Here is a 12,460-nt window from a genome sequence, read left to right on the forward strand (position 1 = left end):
CAATCAGCCTAACCTGCATGTCTTTGGACTGTGGGAGGAAACCGGAGTACCTGGAGGAAACCCACACAGACACGGGGAGAACATGCAAACTCCACACAGAGAGGCCCCGGCCGACGGGGATTCGAACCCAGGACCTCCTTGCTGTGAGGCGGCAGTGCTATCCAATGCACCATCCATGCCGCCATTCTTAAAAATTATTCAAGTGTAATAGCAGTAATGTAAATAATAATAACTACAGATGCATTAAGTTGTTGTTGTATTATTAGCTGTTACAATTAGGCTTCGGCTGGATTTATAGCCAAAGAACTGAGAAAATTGAATGCATGATGCACAGTAGATTCCCCTGGAAAATTGTAAGAAGCATATAGATCTACATTGGTACAGTTTTGCAATGAATTGCACATAATTTTACTCTGCCCTGTAACTGCTGCTCCACTGCTACAAATTCTGACAATGTTGTGAGACCTTTTCCAAAGTGCTCTCACATGTTCATACACTACAAGATTGTAATTAAGTTGAATGATCTACTGTTATAAAATAACTTAATTGAACCTTAAAAATGTCCAATATTTCACTATATACAGTGGTGTGAAAAAGTGTTTGCCCCCTTCCTGATTTCTTATTTTTTTGCATGTTTGTCTCACATAATGTTTCAAATCAACAAACAAATTTAAATATTAGTCAAAGACAACACAAGTAAACACAAAATGCAGTTTTTAAATGAAGATTTTTATTATTAAGGGAGAAAGGAAATCCAAACCTACATGACCCTGTGTGGAAAAAGTGATTGCCCCCTAAACCTAATAACTGGTTGGCCCCACTGGTTGCAGCAACAACTGCAATCAAGTGTTTGCGATAACTTGCAATGAGTCTCTCACAGCGCTGTGGAGGAATTTTGGCCCACTCATCTTTGCAGAATTGTTGTAATTCAGCCACATTGGAGGGTTTTTGAGCATGGACCGCCTTTTTAAGGTCATGCCACAGCATCTCAATAGGATTCAGGTCAGGACTTTGACTAGGCCACTCAAGTCTTCATTTTGTTTTTCTTCAGCCATTCAGAGGTGGACTTGCTGGTGTGTTTTGGATCATTGTCCTGCTGCAGAACCCAAGTTCGTTTCAGCTTGAGGTCACGAACAGATAGCCGGACATTCTCCTTCAGGATTTTTTGGTAGACAGCAGAATTCATGGTTCCATTTATCACAGCAAGTCTTCCAGGTCCTGAAGCAGCAAAACAGCCCCAGACCATCACACTACCACCACCATATTTTACTGTTGGTATGATGTTCTTTTTCTGAAATGCAGTGTTACTTTTACGCCAGATGTAATGGGACACACACCTTCCAAAAAGTTCAACTTTTGTCTCGTCAGACCGCAGAGTATTTTCCCAAAAGTCTTGGGGATCATCAAGATGTTTTCTGGCAAAATTGAGACGAGCCTTAATGTTCTTTTTGCTCAGCAGTGGTTTTCGTCTTGGAACTCTGCCATGCAGGCCATTTTTGCCCAGTCTCTTTCTTATGGTGGAGTCATGAACACTGACCTTAACTGAGGCAAGTGAGGCCTGCAGTTCTTTGGATGTTGTTGTGGGGTCTTTTGTGACCTCTTGGATGAGTCGTCGCTGCGCTCTTGGGGTAATTTTGGTCGGCCGGCCACTCCTGGGAAGGTTCACCACTGTTCCATGTTTTCGCCATTTGTGGATAATGGCTCTCACTGTGGTTCGCTGGAGTCCCAAAGCTTTAGACCTTTTCCAGACTGATAGATCTCAATTACTTTCTTTCTCATTTGTTCCTGAATTTCTTTAGATCTTGGCATGATGTCTAGCTTTTGAGGATCATTTGGTCTACTTCACTTTGTCAGGCAGGTCCTATTTAAGTGATTTCTTGATTGAGAACAGGTATGGCAGTAATCAGGCCTGGGTTTGGCTAGAGAAATTGAACTCAGGTTTGTTAAACCACAGTTAAGTTACGTTTTAACAGGGGGGGTAATCACTTTTTCACACAGGGCCATGTAGGTTTGGATTTTTTTTCTCCCTTAATAATAAAAACCTTCATTTAAAAACTGCATTTTGTGTTTACTTGTGTTGTCTTTGACTAATATTTAAATTTGTTTGATGATCTAAAACATTTAAGTGTGACAAACATGCAAAAAAAAAAAAGAAATCAGGAAGGGGGCAAACACTTTTTCACACCACTGTAGAAGGTTTCATATCTTAAAGAGTTTTATTCCTTTTTTGCTGTAATTAGACAATGAAAGCAATAATGGACTCTACCCGTTCACTGTTAAACTGTTAATGCCCTATGTAAAGTCCAGTAAACTGCAGGGTGTCCTGTCGTGTCTAGGAAACGACAGAGTCCAAATCTTCAATTTGTCGAAAAACATCTTCGCGAGGGAAAAGACGACACCAGGCAGCAAGATCTTCAGGAAAATCAGACTTTATTAGCACACGTGCATAAAGCCGGATCAGCTCTCCAGAACTGAACCCCGACTGGCATTTGTACACCCATTTTATACACAGTTACTCCACCTACAACTCCTCCTCAAACCTCATTCTGGCAAATCACCCACACTTTTCTTATCGTAACTCCTCCCAACGCTCCTCCCACAACGTCATTGTGGCAAATTGCCAACGGTCCTTATGCTCTGCCAACTCTGTACAAAGTTCAGGGCATTCTGCCAACTACGTGTCCTCACTTCACCCCGCACCTGCTCTTGGCAAACTACCAGACCTCAGAAAGTTCTGGATGCCCTCCCTCTAACACGTCATCCATACACGTCACTCTGTATCTTTCGCTTTTATAAGACGAACTAAGCAGCAGTAATCATTGAAAATATACAGACAAACTAAACATTTCATTAATATTCACTTCTAATATACTTTTCTAATATACAGACATACTAAACATTTGATTAATTATTCTCTTCTAAGGGAATAAATGTACGTAGCATTCTTTGCTCTCATTTCAACAGTTTTCACTGTGGTTTCTTGCATTTTCATAAGCTCAGCTATAATTAAAGTTCTAGGTCAAATAGATACACTCCTGGCATAAAACATCGAGAGTCCCGGAGAACTCAGCTGTACAGTCATATCTCACTCTGCCCGTGTCCTTGACAGTTTGGTCTACACAGTTCAAGACGGGCCCCCCCCCCTGCCAGCTGGCTGGGCTCACTGTGTAATCCTGGCACAATTTAGCAGTTAATCAGTTTGAAACTATACAGGGTACATATCATACTTAAATACAGATATATTGATAAACTTTTAGCACACATCGTCGAGAGTTTTGGAGGAACCAGCCTGCTCACTAAGGTGGAGTCTGATTTTGACTTGTGATTGGTTATCATGCTTTTAGGAGGGAGATCTTTCGTTCTGTGAATTTTCCCCTACAGTCCATTTGTTCAATTTCAACATTTCAACAAATTGGATAGCAAATCAATGTGCTCATTACAGATGTACAACAACCCCTTCTTTGTTCTTGGTTTAGGCATATGCGTCTCATTGTTAAATAGTAAATTCTGTGGCTGGAAGTATTTTGATTAACTATAAACATAATGTTTTTTGTCTGTAGGCCTACACATTTAATACAAATGAATATTTTAGGACTGAAATATAATTTGAGAGACAAATAGTGAGTTATTATGTTAATTTGCTTAGTTGTGAGTGGCCCTTTAAGAAACGGAACCGCAACCTCCCCCTCTCTCTTTTCCACTGTGTAGATACAGTGTGTCATTTTCACTATGGCGAGGAGGTAAACAAATCGAACGACAGACGAGGACTGGACAAGGTGTAACTTCTCACCTTTCAGCTAGCCTTTTTGTTGCATCCTGTTTTGACCAGAGGGACAAGTATGTGACTGTTCTTCGTTTGACCCGTGGCATCGAGAAAAGTGACGTAAGGAGGGAATAAAACGGCTTCGCATCCAGACTAGGATGGTTTCTTTTGTGAGAACAGAACGACGTTTGAAACTAGTTGGATCTTTGCGCTATGGAGAACACCTCGACATGCATCAATGATGCAGCTGGTTTTTTAAAAGAAAAGCATTCGTTTTCATTGGGTCCCTGTCCAAAATGAAGCGGATGAAAACCATGTTCTTGAACTGTCCCTACTGAAATTGTCGCCTCCAACTTAGTTGTTATTCGGGTGTTCGTAGCTTTTCGATTTTGTACTGTAACGCGTCTTCAGGAGAGCTGAACCAGGAGACGTCAAAATGTTAACGGGATCCAAGACTACCTTCAAAGTCAGACAGATCGTCCCAGATATGAAGGTAATGGAAATGCATTTTACACAACTGGTCTGGTTTTTCAACGTAGATTAACTTTAATACACATATTTCGCTGATGTTGTAATTGTCTATTAACGGAGAAAAATTGAATTGTGTGGGTTTCTCCTTTAAAAAGGTTTAATGTAGCCTACCGGTTATCAGTAAAAGTTACGTTGTTGTGTTTGAATTAAATAACGCACTTTTCCTATTGCCAACAGGTAGCAAAAGCAAAAAAAAAAAAAAGTTATGTTTTCATTTACTAAGGGAAAGGCGGCTTTGTAAATTCAGGACTGTTAAGTGAATTCTCTATTTTTTTAACCGTGGCACAATTCCCATAGTCTAGGCGAGCACAGTCTGTTCTCGCTGTGACTCGAAGTGTATTACATGTGGTTCTGTGTTTTGCTCATTGGAAAAGCAAATTATAGCCCACGATCGGCATGTAGCCTATTACCTCACTCCTAAATGTTCGTTGCCTACCCAGGCCTACATTAAGAAGGAAGGAATCCCAAGGCTAAAGCCTTACCAGTACAGTTTACAATAACATCAGGGTGGTTTATTTCACGGTTGTAGTTGGAATTGTCTTGTAAACCTATAGGCAAATTCATTGGTGTTCTGCTGTGTTCACCGACACATAATAGCGTAGCCTATTTTGAGCAGTTAAATAGGTTATTAATTCAACAACATATAACCAAATATAAATACATAAAATATAGGCAATAGCCGTTATGGTCTATATTGTCTTGTGGGGAAAAAACTGAATGTGTATGTAAGGAGAGGCATACTAGGCTATAGAAATCACGAAACGGAAACTTAAAATCACACTAAACACTACCACATGAATGACTGTCGTACTATAATATTTCCAATGCATAGTGACTAGATAACTAATTACTGGGATATTGTTGACTTGGACATTAACCCCCATCTCAGTCACTCAGTAGCTCTTTTTTGTCAAAGGTGGCTCCACGGTACGGCGCGTATGCATATTCCCACTTGTTTAACATAAATATGCACATGGTATATATTCTGTTACTTAATTACTATTTTCCTGATCTTTGTTTTTCAACCCTTCTCAAGTTTTGAATGTGTGGGGTAGGTTGTGTAGACTATGGGCCCGGTGGTTTGAATTCTGACCATGCCAGTCCAGTAGCCCTCGACCAGAGTTAGGAACGTTAGTCTGTCGGGATCCACATCTCATCTTTTTCTAGTTATTCTCTCTGGTGGATCTCTCTCTTGGAATTTGCTTCATATAGCTGCACATTAAGTGTTTCCCTCCGATGATGTCTTTGCAAGCTTGGCTTGTGGGCTGCGGGGCAAAATTACGCAGTTGGAAACATCACATGCTTTGGAGGAGAACATGCGCTCGTCTACTCTCTCCCACATGGAGATTGCAGCATCAGTGTGGCTGTATATGACTGGCCATTCTAAATTGGGGAGCGGATTAAAAGTTTTAAGATTTCTCGTTTTGAGGTAGCTTTCTCCTCCCATTGTAGCATTAAATTATTATAGAAGGTGATAACTACATATCACAGTTATCCAAGCAGCACTGTGAGCTAATAATGTAAACTGTAGGATATGCCTTATTCTTTAAGTGTCCACACGAGCACACAGAGCATGCAGGTGTGTTATAAAGCAAATATATCAGTAACCACAGTAAAAGAATAGAAAGAACTATATTGAAATAAAGACTAAAGTCATTGTGTAGAAATGTATAATGGGGGAATAACCGGGCTCCAGTGTTCCATTATCTTAAAGGAGTGATTTTCAAGATGACATTTGACTTGCAAGTTTCAGTGTTTACAGGGTTTATAATGAACAGTTAACTATTTTCAACCTTGGGATGATGTATATTTATGCATATGAAAGAGAGAGGACAGATGAACGTGCGAGAGATCATTTTGTGGTATTGCTCATTTTGGCTCGTCCCTACTTGCTCTTTTTTCAGCTCAACTTTGTTTCCATGGTTATTTAAAGGGGCCACAGGAGGAACGGTAGCAGATGCTTTTGACCATGTCCTCAGTCATTACTCATGAGTGTCGGGTAGGAATGATGTGCACAACATCTGGATGTTACCATGGTAACAGTAGTCAGTGGAAAATTCAGTGTTTTTCATTATTATTATTATTTTTATTAGTCAATGGGTCACATACTTTAGACTACTAGTTCTAAAATAGCATATTGGATTAGTAGGGACCTACTGAGAAATAGAATTCAGAAAATAAGACTTAATCCCCTGATCAGTGCTTCTAAGTAAATGTCTCTTAATGCATAATATGGGGCAAAATGAGTGAGAAATAATTATTTATTTTACAGTAAACTGCTCTACACATTTTGCCTTTGTTTTTAACTTTATAGTATCAGTGGTTTCAGGTTTAACTGGACACATTTGTCAAATTTACTCATAGGAGGAGAATTCTTGCACCAACAGAGAATGTGCTGAATAAGTGTGTTTAAAATTGAAGCACCTAGGTATTAGCCTAAAGACATGGGAGCAGATGTCATTTAGTCTGCTGATGTTGTTGCTGTGTTTTTATTGCACACAACTGTTGTGCAGTGTTTAAGGCTAATTAGGGCGAAGATTCATGCTAAATATGCAGTCTTACCGAAGCTGAACTGCAGCATGTGTGGAAGATGGAAATACTTTTAGTCAGTACAGGCACATAAAAACATGATTTCAGCTAAACGGAGTCCAAAACGCAAAACAACCAGCTCTTCTAGCCAACAGTAATCACAGAGGAGCCCCCTTACCTGACTGGTTATCTTTCCCTCTGGGTATTTATGGCACTGCTGATGTATAAATAGGCCTACCAAGTCTACAGAGAAAGAGGATAAGAGAATAAGAGGTAGAAAGGACAATAAATCCTTCTGGTTAGTTAGCAACAGTTACTAGGCATGGAATCAATTAATTTAGTTTGTTATATGCAGGTTGGTTGCAGGAAACTGGATATTTATTCTCAGATTTATTCTCAAATAACTACCCTAACATCACATGATTACTAGATTTCCAAATTATCTCACCAGCTAGCTGAATATTTCCTGTCACTTAATTACTGCTAAATGTAGGCCATATCTAGGCTATGATATTATCTATATTTAATCATTTTATGGTTATAAGGCATTTGGGATGTGAACTGTCACTTTAAGACCAAGTTCCATTTATCTTCCCGTAGAATGGAGGCCCAGGCAAATTTCAGCAAAACAAATATGCTATCAGTACAAGAAAAACGTCAGGGACACACCGATGGAGAACTCCTGCTGTGGCAGTGTGTTGGTGTTTTCCAGTGTATTTCTTATAATGTGTGTACTCGGTGAAAGTCAGCAAATAGTCATACAGGGAAAAAAAGTTACACGGTTAACATTTCCGTGAGGGACAGCCTCACTAACGGTTGTGTGCAAGAGAAACACCCAAACAGTGTTAATAAACAAGCTTGCTGCTGAACATCAGGCCAGATGTTTTTCAGTGACAGTCTTTACCGTTGGAGGCTGCAAGAGTGACATCTGCAAAGGATTTAATTATTTGGAAGAGAATAAGATTTTGAATACACCCAAATCTCCAGCATACTAGAAATGTTTCCTCAACTTCAGTAAGTATAGCTAATACTGGAGTCCCAGGGACATTTATATTATTATTATTTAAGTAATGCTTTAAAAAGATATTCCATGTTTAAATTGCATGGCCATGGTTCAGACACCAGCCTGTACATTTCTAATAAAAAATGAATTGGAGCACACAAGCAATGCATGCTCGCGTTGTAGTATATTAGAGTATATTGATTATATTTTTTCCATTGTTACGGAAATATAGTGATATAGTGCTTAGCTTTTATATAATATAAAAATGAACTCTTTACATGTAAAGGACATTTGGACATTGCCTATCAATATTCTTTCAATGACCTGTTATATGTGCAAGTGGTCATAAACGGGTCCCGTATAAAGATTTTAGCAAATTTACAAGCCCTTTGTACACCCTGCCACAACGCCCAGTTGATCATATGAATCATATTTCTGTTCAGTGTATTATTTGTACAGTTTTTTTTTTCCCATTGAATGACCAGATTTCCAGGCTACATTTATTCTTCTCTCCATATTACACATTATGACAGTTTAACACGCAGTGACTGGAGATGGACACACATCTGTAACTCCAATTGGAGCTAGGGAGTGTGCTGATTATGCCCTCTGCCACCTCTCAACACTGAGGACATGAGACAGAGCACAGACACATCAAAGTACTGCATTTCAGTCCTTTATTTTAAAAGTGAATTTGTGAACTTGCAGTGATGTTTTCCCGTTCATGTCATTTCTGCTTGCTGCTCTGTAACTGTATGCATTACAGTATATCCAGTCTAGATTAAACTAGTATACAGAGCTGTTGCAGGGGATGCTCAAAAACCTCCCAATGTCTCTGAATGAAAGCAGTAAATAAGAGTGGGCTGAATTCCCTCCACGTTGATGTGAATGAATGATCAGATTATAGTAGGAATTTGTTTGCTATTATTTGGTGGTGCAACCAGTTACTAAATTGAAGAGGGGCAAATACTTTTTCCACAGGTGTATTTGATAACTTTTTAATTTTAATAATTTAAAAAATCTGTTTTGTATTTACTCAGGTTCTCTTTGTCTAATATTACATTTTGTTCAGAAAATCAGGAAGGGGGAAAATGCTTGATTAAATTGCAGATTCAATTTCATGGCACTGAAGATTGAAATGATGCTTAATGAAATGGTGAGCTCATTAGAGAGATAAAAATGAAAGGGCACTTTAAGGATCCTGGTGGTCTCTTCTTGTTACATCCTATGCAAGATGTAATATATGAGTGTAAGGAATGGTCGTTAAGGGAAAACCTGTGCATTTCGTACATATTGTGGGCTGGGGAAAGGGTGTTCTGGGACCGCCTGGTTGCTTAGTTTGCAAAAAGGTACCATGAGCAGCTGTGTAGGAAAGGTTCCTGCAGGCTGAAATGGCAGAGTGCTGCTATGGAGGTTTCCCCACATTGGTAGATTATGTGGGCAGATAAAAAAATGTTGCAGATACACACCCGGTCCCAAGGGGCCAAGTCTTGAACTGAAAAACCATGTAGGCTGTGCATCTGATTGGATGTGAAGAATAGCCTCTTCCTCTGCTTCCTTGCAGTTGGACGTACTGTACACAGCTGGTTGCCTCCCACAGCAACACTGAACAGAATGGATTATTCTGTCTCCCTGAACATCGCCTTACCACTCACATATGTGTCCTTTTAGGTTTGCATTTCTGCAGAGACCTTAAGTATCACCGGAGACTCAGGCAATAAGGACTAATTTCACACTGGCACACTTTCTTTCATGCTTCATGAGTTTTTATTCTTCCTTCTTGTATTGTCTGTCTCTCAAGTCAGGCTTTCAGAAACTTTAGATTTATGAGTTTACTCAGGTTTAAGGGCACGAGTGGCAGAGGAATGAAGAGCAGTAGTTTGAAACTTGAGACAGTAATTACTATCTAAGCATGTGTAATAGAAACCTACTTAAATAAATTTCAGCTTTCTTGGAAAAAGTCATTAAATATTTGAAAGTGAACTCTCGAGACTGTTGTAATTTAAGAGGATGTCCCAGGCACATGTAATGCAATGGCACTCAGAAGACTTGGCCAAACACTTCCACAGGGTATCATATTCTCATGTATTGACCCATGTTGGCATGCATTAAATGCTAATGTTTAATAAAAATGAGAATAATCACTTGTGAAATTCATTTCTGAACTACATTTTTGAATTGAGAACCTTCTGATCACGTGTCAATGAATGGCCATAGCTATTAGTCCACTAGAAGAAACCTTTCTTACTGTTCTCACAAAAATCTGATGCACAACTGTAGTCTGAACACTACAGTCATACAGTATTACTGAATAACTGGACTATAACTGTAGTCTGAGCATGAAGACAAAACTGCACAATGTTTAATGTGTTTGGTGGCGTGAGCTGCAGAAAGTCTAAACAGAGATTGTTCAGAAGTGAAGATCTTTCATTCACTACATGCATTTGCAGTTCAAACAGGAGGGCTGAAAGGGGTCCAGTGTTAAAAGCCTGGCCTTGAAGTGTAGACAAATCCAACTTGTAGTTGTGCTTTGTATAAGTCTCCGTCTTCACACAGCTCTCAGTCCATATAAATGTATCATTGATCTGAGAGGAGAGATCCACTTTCACTGGATAACAAATTCTTATTTTAAGAGGCTATGATTTGGTGCACTTCACAGCTCAGTGACCAAAGTAAAACCGAAATGTCTTATGGGGACAACACAAAGCTTTATATAGTATGTGCAGGAGTGAGGCATCAATTTCACATAGAGGGCTCCTTGATGTATTGCTATTTTGATGCCGCTGAATGAGTTTGCACTGTGCCTATAGGCTACTGCAAAACTGCACACTCCTGTCACACATGCAGGTACACAAATAAACATGCATTACATATCAAGATTACAATGTGAATGATTATTCTTGTGTATTTCTATAATGAATGTTTGAAATACAACATCATAATGGGTGATCAGGATAGGCTATTGATCCGAAATAGACAATCACAGTAATGACAAATAACACTGGCCAATGGCTAATTTTGGAATAATGGCTATCCATGAAATACGTGTCTTGAATATAGTGCCCAAGTTTATTCAATGTAAAACTCATGAAAACATGCACTGTAGCCTAATACAGCAGTTTTGTAGTAGGCTAATGAAAATGCACTTAAGATGTATGCATACGGTAGGAGGAACATTACAACGCAGCCCTCAGATGACCTGGATATTCAGTGCTTTTTCTGACATTCTGAAAAGGCATGGCTGTGTCAGACATACATGGTAACACATTACAGGACTTGAGAAATTGCTGCTTCATCAAATTGCTGCTTCATCTGTTGCCTGGTTAGCAGACAGAATGGTTTACTTCATTCAATACATTCCAAAGCTTTGTCCAGCCTACATTCCTTTTCTTTGGACAATATATTGCAGTGTTTTTCAAATAGGCATTGGTCCCGAGGATTCACTGTGCATGACGAGTTTTATAATTTGGACACGATTCTAACAATTTAATTAATTTGATTGTCACCATTTTAACGGGTTTTTAAATTACAGTGACCAAACTTCCATACTTTGACCTATTAAAAACCCCGGTGATTTCACCTGTTACTCCATAATTGAACGAAACTAAAAACTAAAAGTCTAATTAAGAAAAATAAACCTTAAAACTGAACTGAAACAAAAACAAATGTATACTTCAGTATACAATTCAGACAATTTCAATGCACACTTGCAGGAGAGGTAAATATTCTTGCTACAATAAATCCACCATCATATTAACAGCCTGCCAGGGGGCAAAAATGCAGTTGACTTCAAAGGGAATGGAAGATGACATTCTGATTGGGTATGTTATACCCAAGACACACTTATTAATAAATTAAGCCACTAAGCTTGCGCCTTATTTTGCGCATGAAGTATCCGCCATGAAGCTAGAAAAAGTGCGCCTGACCTCACCCTCAATGGCCTTGTGTGCTGCACTGTAGACTTAGCGATAAGACCATGAAGAAAATAGAGCCCAAACAACTGCACAAGGTTGTGTTGGTTTTCTGTGCTGTTTTTCTGAGGGCCTGAAGGATACAGCACATTCTATTTAAAATTCATTATTTCATTTCACGAGCAGTGGGACTCGAGGGAAAAGCCTTCAAAGTGCGCATATTTTTAGAATGCAGACCTCCTTCTGACTGTTTACATTTTTAGTGGTGCATGAAGGCCCTTCTCAGACAGATACGCAGTACTGGGTACCACAAAAACAAAATACTGCGTGCCAACCAACCAGTAGCTCTGTCCTTTGAAGTATGCTAAGTGAGTGAGTCTCAGCACTGTGACCCACTTTAGGTGAAACAGGCCCATTCCTGTTTGATTCTGACAGACAGCAGTGAGTGTGAGCTGACACTCACCTTCCACTCGCCTCCTCTCGCCTGCCACTCCTTCCCCTGGCCGCAAGGCGTGCCTCGTTAGGAGGGAGAGGTGGAGGTGTGCCTCGTTAGGAGGGAGAGGTGGAGGTGTGCCTCGTTTGGAGAGAGAGGTGGAGGTGTGCCGCCTCATTAGGAGGGAGAGGTGGAGGCGTGCCTCGTTTGGAGGGAGAGGTGGAGGTGTGCCTCGTTAGGAGGGAGAGGTGGAGGTGTGCCGCCTCATTAGGAGGGAGAGGTGGAGGCCT

The 12,460-nt window shown here is 39.8% G+C and overlaps 1 protein-coding gene across 2 annotated transcripts in view; it reads left to right on the plus strand.

Moving 5' to 3' along the window:
- The first annotated feature begins 3,723 nt into the window (after nt 1-3,723).
- mtmr11 (myotubularin related protein 11) overlaps nt 3,724-12,460 on the plus strand; it is a 38,309-nt gene continuing 29,572 nt past the window's right edge. For both annotated transcript variants that reach the window (XM_061220005.1, XM_061220012.1), the window contains exon 1: nt 3,724-4,256. In XM_061220005.1, coding sequence (XP_061075989.1) covers nt 4,200-4,256 — 57 coding nt within the window. In that variant the 5' untranslated portion in view covers nt 3,724-4,199. The remainder of the gene's footprint in view (nt 4,257-12,460) is intronic.

This window comes from Conger conger, chromosome 1 (genome assembly GCF_963514075.1).
Source record: "Conger conger chromosome 1, fConCon1.1, whole genome shotgun sequence".
Taxonomy (NCBI): Eukaryota; Metazoa; Chordata; class Actinopteri; order Anguilliformes; family Congridae; genus Conger; species Conger conger.